Source organism: Thunnus maccoyii, chromosome 10 (genome assembly GCF_910596095.1).
Source record: "Thunnus maccoyii chromosome 10, fThuMac1.1, whole genome shotgun sequence".
NCBI lineage: Eukaryota > Metazoa > Chordata > Actinopteri > Scombriformes > Scombridae > Thunnus > Thunnus maccoyii.
Genome location: NC_056542.1, coordinates 6,341,923 through 6,367,605, shown reverse-complemented (window position 1 = coordinate 6,367,605; position 25,683 = coordinate 6,341,923). Strand labels below are relative to the sequence as shown.

Sequence of the window (25,683 nt, the reverse complement as noted above, 5' to 3'; positions counted from 1 at the left end):
AACTATTTTATTACAGAAGTTTCGCTATTGCCAATCCCAATCCCAGAAGACAACGTGAACCTCGAGAACAAAACTCAGACAGACCAGATTCTTTTTTTAATGCTCAAATTGAACAAAACAAACTTAAAAAAAGAAAGTCAAAATGGAAAAAAAAACAACAACCAAAAAAACATGAGAATCCAGAATTAGCAGACCACAGCTGCCGCACTTTTTTTTTTTTTCTTCTTCTTCTTCTTCTTCTTCTTCATGAAACTACAAAATACACTTACAATTTGAAGCAGCAACAAAATGTGCGTTTACCTGATTATACTATGGAACACTATTTTTGTTATAACATGAATGTTTTTTCATCACATTATAAAACTCTAAATATTTCTTATACCTTTTTTTTTCTTTTTACCAAAAAAAAGCAACCCTATCAATGGTAATGCAACGGGTTTGAGCAAAATATACACCTCATGTTCACCTGGAACAAAAAAAAAACAAAAACCCAAAAAAACAGGGAAATATTTGATTTTATATTTAATTTTTTTTTGTCTTTTTATAGTCAATTAAATCACTTTCTCTATGTTATTTGGGGGATGCAAATCATATCCTGAATGTGTTGATTGATTGCTGATTTAACTGTACATACACTTTCACCTGTTATTCATTGAAAAAAAACTGAACACCGTAATGAGAAATGAACCACCGCTGCTTTGATGTACAGTATTTCAAAATACAAAGGAAACCGCTCTTTACAGTATATTCAGTGAATGACTTATTTTACAGCGGCCCAGTAAGCTTTATTGATTATCCTCGACACAGGCCGTTCACATGTGATGCAGAAAAAAAGTATTTTCATCCGCACACAGTTCAGTACGATTTGAGTGCATCCTCGTGTGCCAAAAGTCTCATCTTTACCGCCCCGCAGAGTTTTCAGCCGTTGAGAGAATGATCCCGAGGAGTTAATGTTGTTACAGCAGAAAAAAAAAAAACACCTACTTGATGAGATCTACAGTTTGAGTGGATGAGGGGCAGAGATTACTGACAGACAGAGATGCTGTTTTCAATCTGGCGGTGAGGCAGTTCTCACTGATGGCAGCTAAATGTCTCTTTTTTTTATTATCACATTACTTTTTCAAGTCTATAATCATGTCACTTCACCATAAAAGTATCGTTACAATACGTTGCCAGTAAATGAGCATGAAAGTACATGATGGCTGTTTGAGAAACTAAAAAAAAGGACAGAACTGATCATCCTTCCGTTTGCTGCACGTGTGAAGACGAGACCGTTTTTTGTTTTTTTTTGTTTTTCTTCCTGTGAACGTTTGCAGGAAATCAAAAGTCTTGGAATATGTCCTTGTCCTGTCTCACCAGGGTGCCGCATGCTCAAAATCATAAGGATTTAAAAAAAACAAACAAACAAACAAACAGAATAAATCCCACATTAATGTACAAACATAAACAACGGTAAAAAGCCAACCACATAGCTAGCCCCTGGCAGGTTAACACCGCGCCGTTCCTGTCCATAAAGTGCACTCTCCATCCTGCTGTGCGGCTTGGACGTCAGAGAGACGAGAGCAAAAAAAGGAGGATGTTCGTGTGTTTATGTGAGCGAGAGAGAGAGAGAGAGAGAGAGAGAGAGAGGGGAAGCTCCGCTGCATGTGTGTGTTCAGTCTTATTCCCGGAGCGACTGTGAATTAGAGGACATGACAGTTTCAGGTGTACGGAACAGGCGGGGGAGGAGGGTCTGGGCAGAGTAGAGGTGTGTGTGTGTGTATGTGTGTGTGTGTGTGAGAGAGAGAGAGTGTGTGTGTGTGTGTGTGTGGTTGTGGGGCTGACGTTAATAAACGTAGCCCTCGCTGTAGGGGTGCGGCTGGCAGTAGGGCCCCTCCTGTACGTAAGCCATGTTTTCATCGAAGTGCGACAGCGGCACCGTGTCCTCCTCGTTGATCTGCCGCTCTATATCCGTCTTCAGCACCGGCCGCTGATTGTCGGGGAACGCCATGGAGAACAAGGCCTCGGGGTCGCACACGAACTTGTAGACGTATCTCTCGCCGGCCACCTGGAGGGAGGCAAACACGAGGAGGTGATAAATAAATGGGTGGCAAATTTTGGTTTCACAATCATTTCTTAGAAGCAAACACAAGCAATCACAGTGAGCATATTCTACATTTTTGTCTTTTATGGGTTCCCTCCTTTCCCTCTTGCCCCTATTTTCCTAAATACTGTAGTTCTTCAGCTCCATCACTGCAGTTTAAATCAAACATTAACATGAGCTGTGTCCCAATTCCAGACTACACACCGATTCTAAGCAGGTTTTAGTCTGTATGCATACTCAAAACCCCTTTCAGTGTGCTGTTGATGTACACTATTCTCCCACAATGCACTGCACAAACAACGGTGCAACCAAGGAACTGCTCACATCCACTAATAAATTTTTGTTAAATCATAAAGTGCACATGAACAAAGTTTCAGTCTCCTTTGATCTTCACCAGATTCACTATGTTTGAGACGCTCCACCTCCTTATATAAGCTACCTTGTAGACATGCCCCTCCTTTAACGCAGGTGGTATCAATCAGGTCATTTAGTTTGCACATGAGTCAAAACTTTTCATCTTAAAATGGTGAACTACTTTCATAATATGTATACAATATATCAACAAAGATCCAAACAGAGATTTGGATCTCCTACAGTGTTGCAGATGTTCTTTATTTTTTTATTGTTAGTATAAATTCTCTGTATTCATTTTTTTTTTACCTTTTGCATGATTCCCTTCTCGTAGTAGTAGCGCAACGATCGGCTGAGCTTGTCGTAATTCATCGCCGGTCGATTCTTCTGTATCCCCCATCGACGTGCCACCTTTGCAACAAACAGATAAACAACACAGAGACAGTCAGTTAAACATAAGCAGAGAACAGGATGCTAAAAACTTATCAAATTTGCAGACATGCACGGTTGACCTGATTTCCTGACAGGAGTGTTGCGGCAGCTGTAATGTTAAGCAAACTTATTAATCCATATTTTCCTAATATCAGTAATTAGAGTGCGTCCAGCCTGAGCAGACCTGACCAGGGATGTGTTCATTAGGAGCTTGTCACACACCCAGCGGAGGAGGCAGCAGATGTTACAGCACCTGTCTACCAGACCACCCACCACCCAGCCTCGCAGTCCAAACCCACATCCTCACGGCGCCTCTCTTCAGCTTCTCTTGTGCAGGTTTTTTATTCTATTTCACACTCTTCTCTTTCTCCTCGTCTCATTTTGTTCATCTTACCTCTCTCTTTCTGCAACCCCTTCACCAAATAAGACAAAAAAACAACATCAGTGGATCTGCTGTGTTTTTTTTCTCATCCTCATGACATGCTACACCTGCCCGCTGGAAAGGCAGAAGCTGCTTGCTCTAACGTTTGTCTGCAACATCCCAAAGCGAGTGGTCACCTGATGGCATGAATGGGCCCCCCTGTTAGCTGCAGCTGGCCCGTGACACCGTCGGGCTGTGTGGACCTTTGCCAGGTACCCCTCTATCACCTCCTTTCTACACTCCCAACCCCCCGCCTGCACCCTGCATCCTCCTCCATCCTCCAACAGTGAGCAACAGTGACTGAGCCCCACTGTGTGTGATGTGGGTGCACACAGACCCAGCCTCTGTTGCCATTTCAAAAGGCCCAACCGTCAACATGAGTTATATTTAAAGGAATATGTTCTGTGAAATATTTAGCAGGGGCTGGCCATGAGGGTGAGTTGGTTAGATGTGGTTAAGTATAAGAAAAAAAAAAAAACGGTTAAGGCAAACCAAAGCCTGACCTGACTACTTAAAAATCACAGAATATGATTCATTCCTCTTCAAATGTTGACCTTTGACATTGTCTGACTTTGCCTGGATTTACGATGCAACCTGTTCTTTCGTCTCCCTCGTGTACTTGCACATTTATCTGCAACATATGACTGCAATTCAATTTCATTTATTTATTATAGCGCCAAATCACAAGAGAAGTTATCTCAGGGCCCTTTTATATAGAGCAGGTCAGGACCGTACTCTTTAATTTACAGAGACTCAACATTCCCCCATGAGCAAGCACTTGGCGACAGCGGCAAGGAAAAACTCCCTTTTAATGGGATAAACCTCGAGCAGAACTGGACTCTAGGTGGGCGGCCATCTGCCTTGACCAGTTGGATAACACACTGAATGGGCTGCAAGTAATGATTAATTTTATTATGTTTCCTTACGTTAAAAGAGTAACTGTTTCGTCTATAAAATGTCAGAAAATAGTGACAAATGGTCAGCACAACTTCCCGACCAACAGTTCAAAACCCAAAGATGTTCAATTTACAGAGATGTAAAACTGAAAAAGCAGCAAATTTTCACATTTGCAGAGAATGTTTGGCATATTTCTTTATTAATTAAACACCTAAATGGTTAATCCATTATCAAAACTGTAAATACTCTAATCTGCTAATCATTTCAGCACTAAACTGGGTAATCTTTTCTCTCACCTCCTCTGGCTCAATGAGTTTGAACTCCATGCCGCGGCCTGTCCAGGCGATGAAGTGGGAGTTGGACGGGTCGTCCAGCAGAGCCACCAAGAACTGCCAGAGCTGCAGCGAGCCTCTGCGCTGGTACGACGGGCCCTCACGGTAGAGGCCTGACTCCTGCTTGATGTCACCTACAGACCACATGACAGACCATCTTTGTATGACGTCTCAAAATAGCATTGAATTCAATGACATACGCTGCACTTATGGAGGACTCACCTTCAACCTTTTCAGGCACAACGCAGGTATCATCGTAGAAATGCCTCGCCACTTTGTCGAACATACAACCTGGAAAACAAGTTAAAAAAAGCAGCGTTTGTTGTAATACCCTGCAAAAATCCAAAGTGCACCATCACAACATTCACACGTATCATCGGTGGTACCTTCAGTCCTGTTAGTGTGAGTCAGATAGCCGTCTTGCCGTAAGTAGACAGAATGGCAGCTAGGCACTTCAGCTGAAAGCCAGGCAAGAATGGAGAGTGGGTGTTAAAGGGCCCGAAGGCAGCATTAAGAACACTATCTCAGTTATCTGTGAGCAGTCAAAGCCTGTTCACTCAATGCACCACTGGCTCTGATTAAAGAATATGCCCTCCAGCGCAGGCATCGCAATGGCTCCCAGCCACGGGCGAGCTCACTATATCACACTGCTAATACACGCTCCGAGCGTCTCCACTCAGAGGAAGATTTACTACCGAATAAAACACGGCGCTTGTGTGAAAACACAAGTTGACATGATGTACACGTTTTTTTTTCATCATGCGAGGGCTCCAGATGATGCTTTTCAACACTTTTTTAAGACCCGGAGATGTTTGTTTTCAGGACTTTTCCCACTGAATATTGTTCAACAGCGTTAGCTAAACACAACTAAAGGTTGTGTCATTTTTGATAAAAATAAAATGTGCAAAATATTTGTGATTTTTTTTCTCATATCGAAGAAGGTTAAATTAAACTGGCTTGGAGCTTTATTTATTTATTATTTGGTACTGTCATTAACATCATGGATTTAACAAAAGATTGAACTTTCACCTGGATTCTTCTGCTCTTTTCCAGAAACAGACACATTTCTGTATGATTTTTAAACCAAAAATATAAATTAATGCCTTTCATTTGAAAGATTTTGAACCAATTACATGATTAAAATTGTTAAACTTGACAAGTCTAGTCACTTACTTCTCAGTGCTTCTAAAACTGATGTGCACTTTTGCACAGAAGCACGTATTTACAAGTTTTCTTTGCCTCACAGTCCACATCGGCAGTCCGTTTTTACTGTACATGTCAGAACCTCCCACACAACTCAGACATCACGGCCGTGGCTTGTGATCAGAAACGGCCAAACAAGTTACAAAGTGAATGTTCAATAAACAGACTGAGGCCCTTCATTTAGGCCCATAAACATTTCTCTGAACTTCATCAAAGTAATGGGCTTGTGGAGGAAATTGCTACTAATGAAATTACCAGCTCCCCGCCCATCCTTTCCAACAGGCCTGCTCCAGTCAACATGCTCCTCTGTGACTGCTAATAAATTCACTCTGATGCTCCATCTCGGATATATAGTTCAGTACAGTACTGGACATGACATTGGCAAGACGTCTTGGCACTTGAACTATGAACTAAAATATATCTTCTCTCTATTTATAATGTCGTCAGCATAGTCCTCGGTGACCTTTATAGCCTCTTGATGACAATGTAAGATTCTACGTTTATTCTACTGCAGTGCTCGGTGTAAATCTAACATGCTGAAACAAATTACAGAAAATGTAGATTTGATGACTGATGAATTGTTTTAGTCAGTTATTGGGAAAAAAGTGCCATTATTTGCTGATTCCATCTAGCTAAATGCAAGAATTTGCTTATTATTTTTAGTTTTTACATCTTGCAAGTTAAATATCTTTTGGCTTTAGGCTCTGAAGACATGAGATGTATATTTTTATTTTATTTTTTTTATATTTATTTTACTTTTTTTACATACTGCTGCTAATTGGCTACAACTTGGTAGTTTCAAAAGAGCTGCAAAAGCTACAAAGGAGTTCCAAGAAAAAGGATGTCTTTGCACTGAAGCCCAAAATATGAAATTATGCAGTAATTGGTATTTAGGAGTCACTTAGTTGTGTAACTCAGTAAAAAACAAAGTAAACTTGCCACTGGAAAGTGAGAAAAACACCCAAATCACAGTTGCCTGGCTTTTCTGTGACAAAAACTACCAAGCTGCTGTTAGGAAAACAAAGAAAGTCTAAAGGAGAGAGAGAGAGAGAGAGAGAGAGAGAGAGAGAGAGAGAGAGAAGACCTGAAAGAGGCCCACAGTGTTTTTCTTGAACTCATCGCCATGGGAAGAGGTAGCTTTTCTCCATGACTGGTCACACAGACTCTACTCCAGCTCTGCCTCTCCTGGGTCCTCTCTGTCCGCCTTGTGAATGAAACCAGCAGTCATTCATGTCCTGATGTAGCCTCAGGCTCCGCAGAGGCCTCAGGCTGGTGATAAGGTCCCTTTACTCTCTAACTAAAGGGAGCGGACAAGCGTGGGAGGGCGGATTTTGGATTGTGACCAGGCATTGCCCCCCCTCCCGCCCCCCCTCTTTTCTATTAGAGCACCACAGGAAATGGCGACCGGCGCAGACACCCGGCCCAACCAGATCCCCTGCCCTAATAATGGGCAAACTCAATAAACGCTACCCCCTCCTCCCATGTCCTCTCCCATTCCTGAAATGATAATGCTCTGGCAGCAAAAAAAAAGAAGGCTGCTGTCACTTTTTAGTTTTCATTGAAAGTTAGTTTCTTGGGTTTTTTTTACTTACCAGTTATGAGTTACACACAAACCAGCACTTTTTTTTTTTTTTTAGATTTCTCACCTGAGTCATAGGTGAAGTCCCGCGGCTCCTGCTTGATCATCATGGTGGCGGGGTATGTGTGGGGTAGCGGCGCACCCATCATGGCCGGGTGTTCAAACAAGGGGTCGGGGTACTCCTGCTTGAAGCCTTGAGGAGGGAAGGGGATGCTGGGCTCTGACATCTGCCTGTGGTAGATGGGTCGTCCGTCCCGAGTTATCGTCGGCGGGGAGGGGAACGAGTGGCACGGCTCTGAGAGCTGACGTCGAAATCTGAGGAGGAAGACGAAGATCAGTGGGTTCATTATTATCAGCTGAACAGAAAGAGCCTTAAAACCTCATAATGTTTAGTTGTACTCTGTTTGAAGAGGAGAAATGACAACAATGACAAGTAACAACAATCAAAATGAAATTGAAATAATTTTAGAATACATATTGCAAGGTACAATTTAACTCTTGTGACTTAAAGGTGAAAATATAACAAAATACTGTAAACTTAAAGGCCCATTTATTGGCTATCATTGAAGAATGAATGAGGACTATAAGAGATGGTTGAAAGTAGGGCTGCAACTGACGATGATTATTTTCATTATTGATTAATCATTAGGTGTATACAACATCAGAAAATACCCATAACAACATCTTAAAGCCAGTTATAAAGTCTTGTTAAATCCAACTAACAGTCCAAAACCCAGAAATAATCTCTTGACTCTCACATAAGACAAAGAAAAGCAGCAAATCCTCACGTTGAAGAAGCTGGAACTGGAGAATGTTTGCCATGTTTTGCTTGCTCAGATTACCAAAACAGTTGCTGATTATTTTTTTGTTGACTGGACTGTCAGCAAGCAAGTTTGAGCTTAGTTTATTTTGTCACATACACATTTCTCAAAGGTCAAGAATGGACTTCAATTCTAAAATTACACTAGAAATAAAGCCTGAGTAGCTGAACAGAGAGCCTAAAACATGAATTTAATGCTCAAATATTTAAATACTGCACAATTTTTAATACATAACAGTCTTGTAAAACTGTGGCGATGACCCTTATTGATTTTACAGGCTGAATAATGGTTACGATCGAAGAGGCTGGAGTTGTCGAGGTAAGGTAGCTAGCCTCCTGACCCTCTATGACCAGGATACAAATCCCGGAGGTCAGGAAAGTGTTGCAAGATAAATCTGAGCGAGATGTTTAACAGAACAGGAAAGCAAAATTAGAAAATATATAAGCCTATTTCCTCTAACTGCTAACTGAATGTATGTAAAGCTGTATTTCTTTGCTCCGCCCACTGAGGATTCACTCAACCAATGAGATGCGACACCTCTATAAAAGCCCCGCCTTTTCAAAATGTCTCTGTAACCAAAACTCTGATCTGCTGCATCTGCTGCTGTGACTTTATTATAATGTGTTCTGAGCTCAAAGCCGCAGATGTAAATGTGATGTAAATGTAAAAGGCTGCGGGCTGCAGTACCTGTGGTCCATAGAGTAGGCGTTATCAGGGAGAGGCTGTGAGGACGGTATGTGGGTGTAGGTCCTGTCTGGCTTGGGTGTTGGGGCCGCTGTGGGTGAGGCATGATGGAGGGGGGACACGGGGGTGCTACAAGGGGGCGTCACTGGGCTGGAGGGCTTCATTCCTGCAGGCTGCTTCTGCTCATAGGCACTGTGGCAAACAGAGCGGCCGAAGCGTCACTGAGAGGGTTTGATTTCTTCTAGAGATGACGTTGAATTGTTGAATTATAGACTTCACCTTGCATTGTGTAATTGTGTTGGAATAAAGCTTTATCCATACACTTACACATGAGATGCTTCTGTTGGTATGCTTTAGGTGTTAAATGTGTTTGACACCTGACTGAGTGGTAAATTTAGATTATACATTACTCTGGTTACATAGATGCTGCTCATTGTTGGAAGATATTAAAGAAGAAGAGGAACAAATATCAAGAAATTACAGAAAATGTAGATGCATTTAAAAAATTGTATCTTTATTGTTATTTTGGGGAAATTGCACTTTATTTTGTTGGTTTTCTTTTTGTGCAGGATGTCAGAAAAAAGACTTTGAATTTTTACATTTACATTTATATTAATGGTTGCTTTTGCATTCTATCACATTAAATTGGTATTTTCTTAAAGGGAGTTTGGTAAAAATATTCTCCACACATCCGTCCTTCCACAGTATAATCTTTAAAATGAAATGTGTGCTGGTTTATTTCAGTGGTTATATTAATGAACACCACCTCTTGGCATACATCTCTATATGCATCTGAGCAGATGTCACCAGGTAAGCAAATGAACCACACATATGATTCATCACTTATGAAAGACAGTTTCAAAATTACTCTCTTGCATACAAGACATTATACAAGCGTGCGAGGAGAATGAATGTCGTGTATTACAAATCAAATCAATTCGAGATTGAGTGTAACTAAGCAACGCTCGGGTCCAACAGGCCCCTTAATGTTCATTTGAGAAAAAAAAAAAAATTACTCAACATGACTGTATTTGTCACAAGGTGCCTTGGATTTACATTGAAAAAAAAGTGATGCCTGCAGTTTCTAGTGCATCTAGTGTGTAAGTGTGTGTAAAGTCATTTTCAGAAAAACAACTAAAGTTTATTATTCAACATACCTAAAATATTCTGATGCTTGGTCAAAGTGTAAAGTATAAAAATAGTGTCATATTTTTCAACTAAGGACAAGAGCTGCTCCATTTCATTTTGGGTTTTTGGACACATTTTTTCACCATTTCCAATAAAACTGGTGGTTAAAAGCAGAATATGGAGCCAAATAACAGCAGCTGTGCTTATAACTTCTTTTAAATGTTGCCAATTTAAAGCTGTGAAAAAGTTCTTTCATGGTGATATTTTAAGTCTTTCGTGAAGATATTTTAAGCGTTCGGTCGTGTGTCGTGCGGTGCTCACCTGACGTTATACGGGCACTTCTCTCCATACTGGAGTTTGAAGGGCCGTTCTTGACTACAGTTGGAGCTCAGCTCTGAACACGGGCTGTGCAGCTCCCTCTTGATCTTCAGCTGCAGTCCGTGGAAAGCCACTACACCGGGAGAGGAAGAGAGAAAAAACAAATTTAGGTTCTGAATGATGATAAACAACACCCCATTAAAAAAAAATTGAGAAGGTCAATAATGTAGGTTTTGAGAGCAGCTGCAAATACAGATTTTTGTGACTATTTTCTGTCAGTGCTCAGCATTTTTGCACATGTTTACAGCAGAAAATTACATTTGGCAGCGTGAATAAGCCACCAAAATAGAATATATACAATCACTAGACAGAAAAAAGGTTAGCAGCTATTAACGACAGGTTGATCCACCACCTCTATGTCCACTTATGTCACTTTGCACACATTCATTCATAAAAAAAAACAATACTGGAAAGACAATGCTGCTGGCTTTACACACTGCCATTATGTATCTATAGTGGATGATGTGACTGGCCAATATCCAGCATTTGACAAAAGGACAAACCAGACAAACTGACCTGACAAATATTCTTCTGTGAACTATGTACAACACGCAGCCGTGTCCTCCGAACTGGAAAACAGCCGTATTGTATTACAGATACCAGTATGTGTACCTGTATGAATGTGAACCAGCCCATTACTGATTAAGAGGATACATGATGTATAAATTGAAGTTAAAAGCATCCGTTCTCCAAAGGATTTGACATCACAGGCCATCGCTTACACAAACAACTCACTTCAAATCTCATTTGTTCGGCCCTTTCCTGACGGGGACTCTGTTAGTGAAATATGACAATCATAAAACCGGGTGTGCGGTGAGCTCCTATAAATGCTTTATCTGCTTTCAGTTGGCTGTCAATATGATCCAGACGACAACAACGGCGCTCATTGATCTGAAGGGGGGGTGGGGGGTGCCTGCCTGTGCTCTCTACCTATGGCCCCCACAGTGAGCCCGGTGCATCTGAGAGGCTGTTAAGTGCCTGATCAGTCCTGATTAACATCCCATCATCTCGAGTCATGATCAACGCTAATCCAATTGGCTGCGCTTCTGAGGAAAACCCAGTCAGTCAGAATGAAGTCAGGCTCAGACTACCTCGCCAATCACCGTCTCACCGCGACAGCACACAAAAGCAGCAGCGAGGCCATCCCACAGTGCTCTATCAAACACACGGGAGAGGGCCAGTCGCGGTTAAAAGGGATAATTTTTGACTGATGCTTCAGGCTGAGAGAGTCTGCCTTTTCCTGAGTTGAAAACAAAGCCACCAGAAAATTATGAATGGAGAAAGGAAATCCATCAATCAACTCCTGGTCGACCGAAGTACAAACATTTAGACATTTGATGACCCAAAACACTAAAATTTGTGGTTTGGTAGTGTTTTTCTTTAAAATACACCCACCAGCCAGGAAGGTCTCTAAGGCTACAAGGAGCTGAAAGAGGAGGATGTTTTGGGGAGTTTCTCACGGCAGACTGACAGCTGCCGTACGAGCAGGGGTCGATCTGCCAACACCCCATCTGACGCACAGCCGAACCCCCGGGGGACGGGCCACACGGGCCCGGCATGACAAAGCTCAGGGGTTGTTCGCAGCCCTCGCTGGGGGCCTGACCTTTCTGGGTCATCGATCGGAGGTCAAAGAGACACTTCCTGAGGGGAGACCTTTGACGACGCTGGCATGGCAGAGTGTCGTTAAAGGCTTACGGTGTCAAAACAATACCTTAGTTTTTCCTGTCGAGATCACAATCAGTGTCACTTTAATTACCAACGACAATAAACATACATGAATTTGTTTTTCTGAGGCTAGGGAGAGTTAATTCCCCTGACTTCTGGTGCTGCTAGACTACATCTATCTATCTATCTAACTATCTATCTATCTACAATAGCTTCACGTGTGCAGCAGCAGAGTGCCTTAAATTAGAAATGGAAATGTCACAATAGATTTCGTCAGTGGGGTGCCAAGGTACACAAATCAATAGTGAGGGCATTGCCTCTGACTAAAACAGAGACTTCCTTTTTAGTCCAGAATGTCATGCCCATCACTGCTTGATTGCTCTCATTATCTACATATTGATTAACCGAGATGGTAGGGTGTTTAAAAGAAGCAGTTAGAACAATTACTGGGTCTATTTTGAATGCAAATGTGTTTTTTTTTTTCTCCTCTGTGCCATTAACTTAAATATTCTGTAATTTTCTTTGGTCTTTGGTGAACAGATTCAATAGCAATCTTTGCCTGAAACTGAATAAACAACACATGTTGAAAAACACAAGTCATTGGTCTTCTTACCCTTTTTTTTTTAATGTTTATCATTCAAGACAAATTTTTCTATAAAACGTGGTTCTAATAATTTAATTTTAGATGTCATTTTTCTGCCAAATCTTAAAGTACTTTATCAATAAAGCCCTTGGCCCCAACTGTTGAGTATTCTCAGGTACAAATTGTGTGTTTTGGCAGAATCAGAGCCTGCGTTTGGCAGATATTTCTCCAGTCCATTCATAAAAAAATACAGGTCTTTTGGCAACAGCGAAAAACCTTCCATTCCATTTTCACCTACTGTAGGTGCTCGCCTTTGCTGTTAAATGATGGAGGCTCAGATCTGCTGGTAACGTGTGGCCTCATTTTACACCTCCTCTACTCCTTCGTTCCCTGCTAAGTTATGCTAATGGTAAGCATCTGTGTTGGAGTTTGAGACAAAGAAAATTCTCCTTCTCCTCCTTCAGCCTGAGGACACTTTCGCTTCGAGGCCGCTCACATGCTGCTTCTGTGCTGCATGGATGGAGAGTGCGAAGGAAACTGCCACTGCTTCTTGAGAGGTGGTAACTCTGAGGCCATGAAAATATAAAATAGCGCTGAAGGAAAAGAATTTCAAACCTGCTTTTTAGGTACAATCTTTGAATGTACAAGACTCTTAAAGATTCATTTCTTTCTCTCCACCTTTGATTATTTTCAGTTTCCAGCTATTATTCTCACTCTAGCTGTCGACTGAAAAGAATATTTGAAAATATAAAAATACTGTTGCTTTATTAAAGCTCTTAATTGTACTGAAGCAGAGATTAAACTTCCAGTGTAAAAGTAAAAGTAGCTAAGTGGAGTCAAATTACCGATATAAAAGAAGAAAATACTGGAGCTAACATTTAGGGCTACTCAGTTTTCTCGGCATGCACATTCAATAAATTTTATTATGTTTTAATCAATCCTCTTTCCTAAAAATAAGATTCTGTAATTCATTAAACTCACGTCAGAATATTTTACTATGACAAAAATGCAACACTGTTTCAGTTGCTAATGCTACCAAGCTAGCACAGACACAAACACAACTGAACAAATAGATTTTTTTTGGTTAATTCTAATCCTACTATCATAGACATTTTTCAGCATTTACAGTTAATGTTAACAATAGGTTCACATGAAATTTGAGGCAGACATAAGTTGTCAATGCTTATATAAAGAGTGATGAAATGTAAACCTAGCTAAGCTAATATACTGACTTCACAAAAATAGGCTACTGAATTATTTTACAGGACAAGAAGATGAGCGTTTATCTACATTTTTCTTGTCAACAAATTCAACACACCTCAGTCCATCCCTCAATAACACTTTCTGACTTTCCTACCCAGTCTGAGGCACCCAGTCCCAGGCCCGTTCGTTACCACTGGGGACCCAACTCTTTAAAAAAATGGGTCACAAATATATAATTTAATAATTAAAAAAAGGTTATACAATTCCATAAGTCAGCTGGACATTAGCAAACTCGTCTCAAACAGGAGTAAACACTTAATTTGTCGTTGCTAGTGAGTATTTACAGCAGGACTGACTGAAAATAAAATCCAGTGCCCATTTTCATGACAAAGAAGAAACGTGTCACCCAGTGAAACAATGTGGCTCATTGAGGAGTTTTTTTTTTTCTCTGTCTCCAGTTTTTCAACAACAATGGAGGTCTATATGGCACAGAGGAATATGCTATATTAAGAGTCGACCATACAGACAATACTTGTTCGTAGGATCAATTCACTGTTTGTTTTGGTCTTTCTTGGGATTAAATGACCATTGGGAAAAATACAGTATATTTCCGGGCCCATCCCTTAAAGAACCAGTGTGTAGGATTTAGTGGCATCGAGCGGTGAGGTTGCAACCAACTGAATACCCCTCCCCCTCCCCTCCGTTAGAGTGTGTGTTAAAACCTATGGTGGTCGCGAAACTCGTGAAAAACATGAAAGGCCTTCTCTAGAGCCAGTGTTTGGTTTGTCCGTTCTGGGCTACTGTAGAAACATTGCGGTGCAACATGATGGGCTCAGTGGAAGAGGACCCGCTCCCTATGTAGATATAAAGGGCTCACTCTAAGGTAACGAAAACAATGATTCTTATTTTCAGGCAATTACAAACTAATTAAAACATACTTATGAATATTATATTCCATTTCTGCCAATAGATCCCCTTGAATCCTACACATTGGTCCTTTAAATGCACATCAATTATCTAGTTTGTTGCCTTTATATTGATATATATAACCTTTATTTAAACAGGGAGGGCCTTTGAGAGCAAGCTCTCTTTTATAAGGATGCCCTGATTACAGTACATATAAAAACAATAAAAGCCCACAACAGTTCATCAACAGACTATACAGCAACAATCAATTCTAAGAAAACACATGCATTCACACTGCTCTGTGTCCGTCAAGAGATCTAAATTGATTTTAGCTTGTCTAATTGTACAAGCAGATTGTTCCACTCGTGTAGAACTCAGTAAAGCCAGTTTCCCAGTCTCACTGATAACATGTTGATTTTCAAGAACCAAATAGTCTAGGGACCTTGTGCGCTACGACAATGATCTATAGTTAAAAAGACATGTGCGATACCCAGGAAGTTTTCCAGTAAGTGCTTTGTAAATAAACAGAATGCAGTGCCTTTTCTCCTCTTACTGCCAACCAATTTACAACATGTAATTGGCTACTTCCACCTGCACTCACTGTCCTCTCCTGTCTCTCTCTCTGCTCTTTACATTCAACTCTTCGCTTTCTCTTCATCTTCATCTCTTCCTGTCTATCCCAACGTCCGCCCCTCCATCTCTCAGCTCGGTGAAAACCCATATGGGAGAGCTGCCGGCTGGGATGCCTGCTCGAGCGCCCAACCACGGTGCCCTCACCCTCCCGCCATCTGTTAGTGCCTCTCCAGTCTGCTGCAGGTTTGCCAACAGGACAATTCAGATGGTCAGCAGACTCCTGCCACTGTGGCCACCCACCCTGGCTACCTCTGAAGGACAACAGGACAGTCTCGGTGACCTCTGGTTCTCTACTGTACACTACACCGCACCTCCATCTTGGATTTTAGGGAAGGTTAATTCACTACCAAGGGTTGAGTTTGTGGAGAGGTTTGTGTTGAGCTCAATGTTGTAGTGAACAAGACAAAATCAAGCAAGATTAATGGAAAGAATTCGCAAAATATTTGAAGGATGTAGTGAAGATGAGGTTTAATTGTTTTTACACCCCTGCGGTTTAACATAATTAAGTATGGTATAATTTAAGTCTACTTTATTCAGTCTCTGGAGCAATGTGAGTCACACAGTTAAGTATTTGTAAAAAAAAAGAGCAAAATTGGGGTAAGACGGGTCATTAAATGGTAAATGAAGTTTGTTTCATAAAAGCAGGAGTTCAAAAATGACTTTTCAGAGGTATTTAAAGCCTGAGCTCCTCTGATTGGTCTGGCGTTTAAGGTGTAGGAGTATTGATAAAAAAAAAAAAAACAGAAAGAGAACATAGACCCCCTCTGGTTTTTAATCTACACAACCAACAGGAACCTGCTTAAAGGCTGTGATCTGGCACGCATGGGGTTAAAAGGTCTGTGATCTACCTTAAATCCAGATCCATCCTCGCTTGTTATCTGTGATCACTAAAATGTCCCAATCTAACGTAGAACAAAGAGCTTTACGAAGCAAATATCAAACGTAATTATCTCTTTGTTCCAGTTAAGAATCTTAATTTCTGCATTTTGTTCAACTTTTGTTTCCAGGTTAAAGGGCATTGAGGACATAGGGAAGACGCAGGGTGTGGACACACAGTTTTGTGTCTTTTCTCACAGTTTCATGGGTGTTTTGGCTCATCTGATAGACATGTGCTCGCTCTGGGTCCCACTGAGCTCCACTCACTCCATTTCTGTCCCTTCCTTGGCACAACTTCCTTCAGAAGTGGACGGTGCCAAGTCACCAGTAACTGCGTGCAACCACCGTGCACAACCAGGTGAAGTACCCCTAAACTACCTCATCCTTATCGCTGTGAGCATAAATATAGATAGATTTTTATTTTTATTTTGGGGGATTATTCTTAGTAACATACTTTGATATTTTGTCTATAAAAAAATAGGGAAAGAAAAAAAAATCGTGCTTTTACTTTCATGCTGTAAAATCCCCAAGAAAAGGTTGGTGAGAGAACCAGAAGGCCAAACAAGCCTTCAACTGAAAAGGATAAATGTGGTAGTAACTAATATTATACTGCCCGATTTAGAAAATCTAACCACACTGGATGGTTTTGCACAAAAAGTACTTTGAGGAAAAGGCCATGTAGTATCTTGTAAGATGAGATTTTTTTTTTTTTTTTTTTTTTTTTTTAAATTCAAAACAGCCACCATCAGTTGACAGCAGTTTGGCCTTCCCACTGTTAAAAATATCACTTCAGTTCTCTAAAAAAAATCTGCCACAATATTTTGATGTTCCCTTATGCAAATAAGTCACAGTGCAATAATATCTCAGTGGTGGTGAGAGGTACATGAGCAACAGAGGGAAGGGAGAGACAGATAGAGAGAGAGAGAGAGAGAGAGAGGGAGAGAGAGATACCCCCCCCCCCCTCACCCCCACCCACCCATGCACCTGTCTGCAGACCCGAAAGACTACTGCAGCTCTCCAGAGAGCACTTGTGCGAGCAAAGGTGAGGGTACTGAGAGACACGGAAAAACACACACCGCCACGTGCACTCTCTCTCTCTCTCCGAGTACAAACACACCAGTTGGGACGAGTGAAGAAAAAAAAAAAACACACACACACACACACATACACACACATACACCGCAGATGTTCACACAGACATATACGAGCACTAACACATGCACAAACACAGAGAAAAAAAAGCGACGTGGTCTCTTACTCACAGTTTTCAGTCTGGAAGTCTGGAACAAACTGCTCGTCATTGTCGGGAACTTGAGCTAAAGATACAAGCAGAGAAGAAGAAAGGGAATGATTGTTTCTGATGTTGATGGACAACACGGCATTGATCACAGTTCTCTACAGTCCAATACCCTCCTCTGGCAAACAGTCTCCAGGGATATTAGGTTGGCCTATCCGAGCATTGTTTGCTTCTGCTGTCGGTTAAAGAACACAGCTGAAAAAAAAAAATGTCTTACTAGAAATTAGGGCAAGGATTACTCCTGTTCTCTTTGTTGCCCATGTATGTTTTCTTGGTTGAATATGCTTTAAAATCTTTATCTTATCAAGTCATGTTTGCCTATCATAGCGTGCTTAAAGAGAAATAGTGAAAAAAATATTAAGAATAAATGAGACTTTTTTAAAAAATACAAATAAACTGTTTTAAAGAATTTTTAAGAATCAAGTGTGATGTTTTCTTGATTCTAGTGCTTGTTCTCTTCTACATAAAGATACTGACACTGAAAAATGATTAAAACAAGTTGATGTACTAGACAAAGTTAAAATAATCTGAGTGGGATGGCACATTTTTTTTGACTTGTTTGACCGAAAATACGCCAAAACCATAGAGAGGAAATTGCAAACTACAAAATAACCTTGAAATGTTTTAAAGCAATATTTCTCATAAGATTTACTAAAGAACTTATACAGTGAACCACATTTTTTCCAACAAGCACCAGCCTGCGAGGGAGATTACATTTTGCTACCTCCTAATTCCACTTCCTGAGGTCGCCTTGTCCATTGACTGCTCCGTATCCTCGGCTCTCACTCCTTGCCAGCAGCCAAACACCCATTGTTAACAGTATCTAATTGGCTTCTTCCCTACTGGTGAATCCACCTGTACCTACCGAGTTAGGTCTGTTCCAAACCTCCCAATACTTCACCTGTGCTTCAAACGCCCCTGCACTCAGGCTAATGCTAAAATAATGAAGCCTGCTCCGCTCCGCTTCCAATTAGGCATGTACATTATTTACATGCCACATATTTACACTCAGTGACAGTTTTCCATGTCCCTCAAGTTCAACTCTCTCTGGTGAAAGGCAAAAAAAAGGAGATTTAAATGTGTCATTAGCACGTCTATTTATACACACAATGAGGTGGATCCTCATTATCACAGGATCAGTAACATGTCTTGACATGTCTAGAGATCTTTAAAAAAAAAAAAAAAATCACTGATTTTCCATTATTGTCACATGATCTGGGGTGTTTTTTTTTTCTTGCCAGAGGTGTGAATTGAGGAGAATAAACAATCAACAGATCAAGAAGAGAAATTTCTCCATATTTTCCAACAATGTCAAGCGGTTGAAGAGAGCATCAATCAAAGACGTAGAAATTATTTTACACAAGATTGTAGTTAAAGCTACAGCCTCAATGAATTACTGTTGATCTGTAACCTTTTATATAAATATACTTTACTGGACTACTCCACTCTGTTACAAGCTTTCTTAAAGGGCCATGACATGAAAATTTGGAAAATATATTAACCAAAAAAAAAACATAAGCGAAAATCCTTACACGAAAAGTCTTTCTTTCATCCTCAACACTTTGACTGTAATTATATTTGTTCCTTTGTCCTTTTAGTGCTCAAAAACCCACAACAGACGTATCTTCCAAACCAACACAACAATGAAAAACAAGAGTGTAACTCAGTAACAGCTCTCGTCTCACGATTACACCAACCCACAGAAACTTCAGAGAACCTAAGAGTTGGAAAGGGGACAAAGAGAGGAGAGGATGAGAAACCCAAAAAAAAAAAAAAAAAAAAAAAAAAAAAAAAGAGGGCAGCAGTGTCTCTGTGTCCAAAAGGAAGTACAGGATGGATGAGTCACCGGCCTCAGTCTGTGAATGAGGCAGCTGATCTCTGCAACAAACTCCTGGGGAGAACGGCAGAGCTGGAAATCTGCCGCCATTCACAAAATGAAAAAAAAAAAAAAAAAAAAAAGGAGGGTCACGGACAGAGAGGAAAAAAGGAGTGAGGATGAAAAGAGAGAAGTTGTAAAAGCTGTAAACACAAGGCCTGAGCGGGACAAGACTGTTGGAGGCGTTTACCAAATTTATGCTTTCAGCACCAGAATTTCACAGAGGAATCAGTGCAAGCGAAATAAAAAGTCAGAAATGTGTAAAGAACAAGACATTTATTCCTGGCACTTAAATGAGTCCAAAAAAACCTGGGTGGAGGATAGACGTAGTTTCGAGGGGGTCAAACATATATATATATGCCTGTCAAGCTGAAAAACCCCTTCAACCTCTCGGTCTTGGAGTCGGAAATTCAGTCTGTCTCTCATAATTCCTCCTCTTGTTCCAATTACCTGAACTAATAAATCTTAGAAATGGGAAGGTATTCCTTTTCATCTTAATGGACAGGAAGTCATTCATTAAATCTACAATCTTGAAGCGTACATCATCACATTGATCCATGACAGGCAGAACCGTAATCCTTAACAGTAATACCTCTTATCAGCCGCCGCCGTCTCTTTTCTCACTTTGGATACTGAAATATTAAAATCGTGTCTTATTCTTTTTTACACGCCCTGCGGTGTGCGGCCGCACCGCCTCATAATCGAACTGCTGCTCAGAGTCGGCTCAACTAGTCTAATATCTGTTTCAAAGCATACTTTTCATTTTTTAAAAGCCTCGGATGGCACTGCGAGCATTTTCAAACGTGTTAAAGAATAGACGGATCCTATAAATGATTGAGAGTCTTCTTCACCTGTGTAAATCGTGTGAGCTAAAATTTCCCTCAACACTTTTTTTCCAGGGGATGTATTATGACTCAATCCTTAAAAAAAGAAGTATTAAAGTTGATTCAATTATATTGTGCACTTGAGAGTTCTACTTTAGAGCGAGAATTATGGCTTTACAACCTGAGCACTGACTGATATGCTGAAATAGATATATTTTTTTTTGGGGGGGGGGGGCAGGTTGGCATTTAATGTTGCAATTGTATGATGGAAAATATAAAAATTTACGAATCACAATCGACTCTTTTTATGCAAATAAAACTAGGTGATATAGAAAACAAAACAAATATTTGTGCTTTTTACAGTAAATATCTGTTTGTCCACATAATTTCTAACTGTCCACTTTTTAATATCACATAATTAAAGTATTTAATTATAACACCTACAACAATTTCACACATTTATACAGATTTTTTTTTAAAAAAAACAATCCTTTCTTCACAGTGGATTTTTATATATTAACACATTTAAATATTAAATAATTAGGTTTTAATTTTCATACACTACAGCACTGTCTGTCTAAGCCAAGTAGGGACAGTAAAGCAAAGACGCAGTCTGCTGTTACAACTGCGGAGACAAATGTTACAAAGTGACTGTCAAACTTAATTTTTTATACCAGTGCTGGGACCCATTTACGGAGAAAATAGTAGCATTTAGCTTTACTTTTCAGATGTTTATAAAGATTTATATACATGCAAAAAAGATCAAATCATCCTTTCCAAGGAATTATGTCCTTTCACTCTACTTGCTCTCTGATTTCACACTGACAGCTGATGAAACTCTACTGATGCAGTTCAAAAATGCCCAACTCTCACTCTACTCAGATATAAACTTTCAGATTACATGCAATAATCAAAGTAAGTTGCATCTTAGTGAGATTCAAATACTTCAAGTCAAGGCAAGAAGCCAAGTGGAACATGCACATGCACATAAAAACACAGCAAAAGATTTTTTTTTAAAATAGATGAACAATATTCACCACTGACCAAAACTTCGGTGCTGCAGACATGGAGGAAAGAGGACACTCGCACTTAAATCCTGAAGCATCACGTCTCAGTTAGACCACAATGAGCAAGTCTTGCCATTAGAGAAAAAAAAAATTAAAAGGCAAAGAAATGGATAAATATATATATATATATATTTAAAAAAAAAATCAACTGTCGATTTGAGAGATCAAGCCTATTTTTTTGGAAGTCTGTGAGAAAAAAAATTATAGATCCATTCTTTTTTTTGCCGCCAAGAAATGAAATTGAAGAAGACAAGGTGATGGTACAGCTGTAGAAGATAGAGAGGTGTTCTGAGAGGAAGCAAAGAGAGAGAGAGAGAGAGAGAGACTGGGAAAGAGAGCAAATGAGAGAGTGTGTGTGTGTGTGTGAGAGAGAGAGAGAGTGAGAGGGAGAGAGAGAGAGAGCGAGAAAGAGAGTGAGAGAGAGAGAGAGAGAGAGAGAGAGCTGGTAGGTTACAGCAGAGCTCTGGTGGAGGTGGAGGTGGTGGCGGCGGCTGGCGTGCAGCGCGTTAGCTCCTGCCAAAAGCAGAAGAGACAGTGAGCGTCGGAGAGCCTTCTCCTGGTAATTTGTGATGACACTCTCTGGGTAGAGCCTCCTCGGTCTCCCTCAAGACCCCTTGCTCACAGTCTCTAATGTATGCATGACACACAAGGTGCCTCTTCCACACAGGCTTTTAATTGGACTGCGATGCTAGGCATGTAACTCCAGGCAGCTTTTTTCCCCCCTCACAACCTATCCATTTTTACCCATCTCTCCTCCTTTTTGCTCGAGATTTAAAACACTCACCTTCTGCCAGCCAAGTCTCCTGTAGCTGACTGAGGTCCTGGAAGAGCTCTGGAGGGGGGAAACCAAAGCAGAAAACAGGGCTTGAAGGCAGTTTTAAAAAAACACAGTCAAAAGCCAGGAGAAGCATAAGAAACGGCTGGCTTCATTACGGCAGGCTGATATGTCGTCAGAGCCAGTGGAGCTCATTGGGCACGGGTGCGCCTAATAACAAGTCAATTTGTGTCTCTGACCACTGACAGAGGCTTGTGAGAATCATCACAGGCCACTGTGTTGTAATTGAGATTCTGTAGTTAGCGGTGCAGGTGGCCACAAACCAATTGAATTTTGCTAAATGTTTAGGAGCCGTGAAATTAACTTCTCCCCCTGCCCTCTGCCTACCTTCAGTGTCCAGAGCCAGGTCGGACTTAATGAATTTTCTCTTTCTGTTATTTGCTGGCCTCTCGCAGCTTGTTGTCTTTTCTTGCGTCTTCTGCAAAAAAAACAAAAAAAAACACAAAAAGCACACAAATCAATCTTTTTTTTTCTTTCCCTCACTGGAGCAGTGATTATGTTGTTGGCTGCAGCACACGTGCAACTGAAAGAGCAAATGGAAGAGCCTCAATGAGCCACTCATTGATGCCTCACGCACCTCTAAAGCCTGACCCGTGCAAAGGGACCCGTGCTTCACTTATCAGATGTAATTAAGAAGTTGTAACATGGTGCATATAACCAAAGAAGCTGTGTAAAGCAGTGGCCACTTTGTTTAGCTGTTTATCTTTGATGATTAGATGAAACGTAAATGGTCCCTGAGGGAGAAATGAGTTTTGGCAGCAGCAGCAGCAGCAGCAGCAGCAGAGAGAAAGACAGAGATGAGATCAGAACAAATAGAAAGTATTAGAGAGAAGAAGAGACATTTACGACAAGAAAATATATTGAAGATACAGTGAAAGAGAGGGAAATAAGGTAAAGATAAAGCATTTATGCATTAAGAATTAGAGGAGGGCATACAATGTGCATCTGTTATCTGATTTGCTTCCAACTTTTTTTTTTCCCCAGACTATGAACACTCACTTTGGAATTACAGTAAGGCACTTGCTGGTCGTGAAATCCATCCATTCTGTTCCGTTGTGGCTTTAATTGACGAGCGATCTGCAAAGACTCCACAGTCTCCCGTCCTGTGCGAGATGGATAGAAAGCAGAGAGAAATGTGACATTAACGATAGTTTCTCATGTTGCCCAGACTGGCAATGCGAGGTTCATTCATTGAGGCACAGTTCGGGAACCTCTTACTACTGTTTTGAGACCGAAATTAACGACAACACCTCCGGCGATGCTGCAAACTTAAGTTGACAATCTGCAGATTTCGTGCGTAAACGAGGAGTGCGCCTAGCTTTAGGGCGCACCGAAATGTTTTACAGGATGAGAAGAGGGCTAAACTTCAAAAGCAGAGGAAGTGTGAAAAACTAATACGCACTTACCAAGCGACCTCGCGCCGCTTTCATCCGCGTGTAGAGTGCCACAGAGCGGCTGCAGGATCTCCACAGTCCCGGCTGCTGCCTGCGCTTCTCCCAGCTCTCTGTGTTGCTTTCTAGCGGCTTGGCATCGCCTCCCGGGGCCTCCCATGGAAACAAGCCGCACTCCGCTTCCTATTGGTTGTCAATGTCTTTCACTGGATCAGATTGCTGGCAGTCAATCACGCACGGCTGCAGGCGGCAAGCACGAGAGAAGTCAATGGCAATATTGAAGTGTAAAGCGGTTTTTTTTTTTTTTTTTTTTTTTTTTTTTTTTTAAAGTTTTGACTGTTTGAGTGATTTAAATAGCAAAAAAAAAGGCACTAAACGTAAGCATAATTTAACATGCATTTAAAGTTACACTTGAACAAACATGCAAACTGCACCTGCACACCCCCCTCCCCAAACACACACACACACACACACACACACACCGTCCTGTTACCCTCTCTCCGTCTCTTTTACCTCGCACACAGTGTAGCCTACAGACAAACACACTCCTCAGTCCTCTCCCGGTCAAGTTTGTGTCCATGGTAACAGTGTTTTGAAGAGCCTCCAGAGGGACTTGCTGAAGCGCCAGCTCTTCGCTCTCCTGTAAGGGATACATTGTTGAGAGTGCTGCAGACCTGCAGAAGGCACTGACCTGGAAGTAAAGCTGAGGTCACTGGGCAAAACTGAAGACAGCTTCCAAAAAACTAACTCACATGGCCGATAAATAAGAGGCAAGTTACTAAATCTAAAAGCTGGTGCAGTGGGGAAAAAAAAGTTTGAAGCATGTTGTTTTGCTGCAGCTTTCCTGCTTTACAATGATGCAGTTAAAAGTATAAACACATGAAAGCTTCTGAATACAACCACAGTCTGCTGTTGTCCAGGGAATTGTTAAATTTCTCAGAAAACCCGCTGAGGGTTTTAGTTACACAATACTTCTCAGAGGCTGAGCTGCTCTGGAGGCAGAATTATATCTTATTGGTTGAAAATATTCAGTAGGTGGCAAACTGAGTTTTAAATATCTTACTGTAATTAAACTGTAATCCTGACCAGGGGCATCATGCAGTCATTTCTTTTTGAGGGGGCACAGTTTCATAATGCATATGTCAATGTTCACACCAAACCAAGTTATTAGTAATTCTCTGCTTTAGCTTCTATGTTTTCGATCAACCGCCCCCCCTACAATAACTATCTAGAACTATAATGACACTTAACATTATACTGCATTTAGCAATACTGAACAAAAGACTGTTAGCGAAAAGGCTTCAAACTCAGAGTTAACGTTAGCTGGTTAACGTTAGCTGGTTAGCCAAGCAGCACCCGTTGATTGTTTAATGCTGAGTTAAGAAAGCTCACAAACATCTACTGTTTGTACTGGCTGTATTTAGCTCTTAACTCTTCTAATGTCAACCCCTGTTTTGACAAGAAACAATAATTTAGCTACTATGAATAGCAAAGGACAACAAACTAATGCTAATTTTAATTGCTTGTGGGTTTTAGTTTAAACCTTTGATGCTAAAGTCACTTTAAAAAGGGAAATTCTGACACTCTAAGTAATTTACAAATTCATCCAAGTCAAGTGTTTTATGGCATGATGATTATATTATTAACATTAATTAAAATATAGCGAAAACAGAATTCAACAGTTTGTAAAGCCATCCAATCACAAATGTTTGAGGGGACACAGCACCTCTGATTGTGACGCTCCTGATCGGTAAAGTGGGACCTCTGCTCAAAATAAAAATATAAATGGAGCAATATGTGAACATAAGCCAGCTGTTGAGGGTAGTTACTATTGATTGCTAAGGGATAGTGTGGCTAGCCTGGAAAGTCAGCTAAACTAACACAGGTAGCTGTTTCACTGCAGTTTTTGCAATTGTTCTACAAATCTTTCAGCAACAGACTTCATACTGTTTCCCCCTGACGTTGTAGATTGCAACCAACTGAATACCCCTCCCCTTCCAAGTGTGTAGGAGAACCTAAGGTGGCTGTAAATCTCTCAAAAAACACAAAAGGCCCTCTCAGGACTCAGTCTAAGGCAATAAAAACACAAAGACTCTTTTTTCAGGTGATTAGACACTAATGAAAACATACTTATGAATATTATATTCCATTTCTGCCAAGTCTTTTCCACTAGAGGCCACTAAATTCTACACGCTGCACCTTTAACTCATTACACTTA

General features: G+C 40.8%; 1 protein-coding gene across 4 annotated transcripts; it reads right to left on the bottom strand.

Moving 5' to 3' along the window:
* Window positions 1–507: 507 nt before the first annotated feature.
* Window positions 508–24,947, bottom strand: etv1 (ETS variant transcription factor 1). Of its 4 annotated transcripts, XM_042424966.1 has the most exons (15): window positions 24,529–24,947; window positions 23,979–24,105; window positions 23,481–23,705; window positions 23,074–23,177; window positions 22,402–22,492; window positions 22,024–22,071; window positions 17,438–17,491; window positions 10,253–10,382; window positions 8,807–8,995; window positions 7,366–7,613; window positions 4,903–4,974; window positions 4,739–4,807; window positions 4,481–4,650; window positions 2,744–2,845; window positions 508–2,047 (listed from the first exon to the last, which is right to left on the bottom strand). In XM_042424966.1, the coding sequence occupies exons 3-15, from the start codon at window positions 23,623–23,625 to the stop codon at window positions 1,826–1,828; spliced, it is 1,644 nt and encodes a 547-aa protein (XP_042280900.1). In that variant the 5' UTR covers window positions 23,626–23,705; window positions 23,979–24,105; window positions 24,529–24,947; the 3' UTR covers window positions 508–1,825. The 4 variants fall into 4 exon arrangements, with proteins under 4 accessions (XP_042280900.1, XP_042280901.1, XP_042280902.1 ...); XM_042424967.1 differs by lacking the exons at window positions 4,903–4,974; window positions 24,529–24,947 and having other exon boundaries at window positions 23,979–24,349; XM_042424968.1 differs by lacking the exons at window positions 23,979–24,105; window positions 24,529–24,947 and having other exon boundaries at window positions 23,477–23,602.
* Window positions 24,948–25,683: the final 736 nt, after the last annotated feature.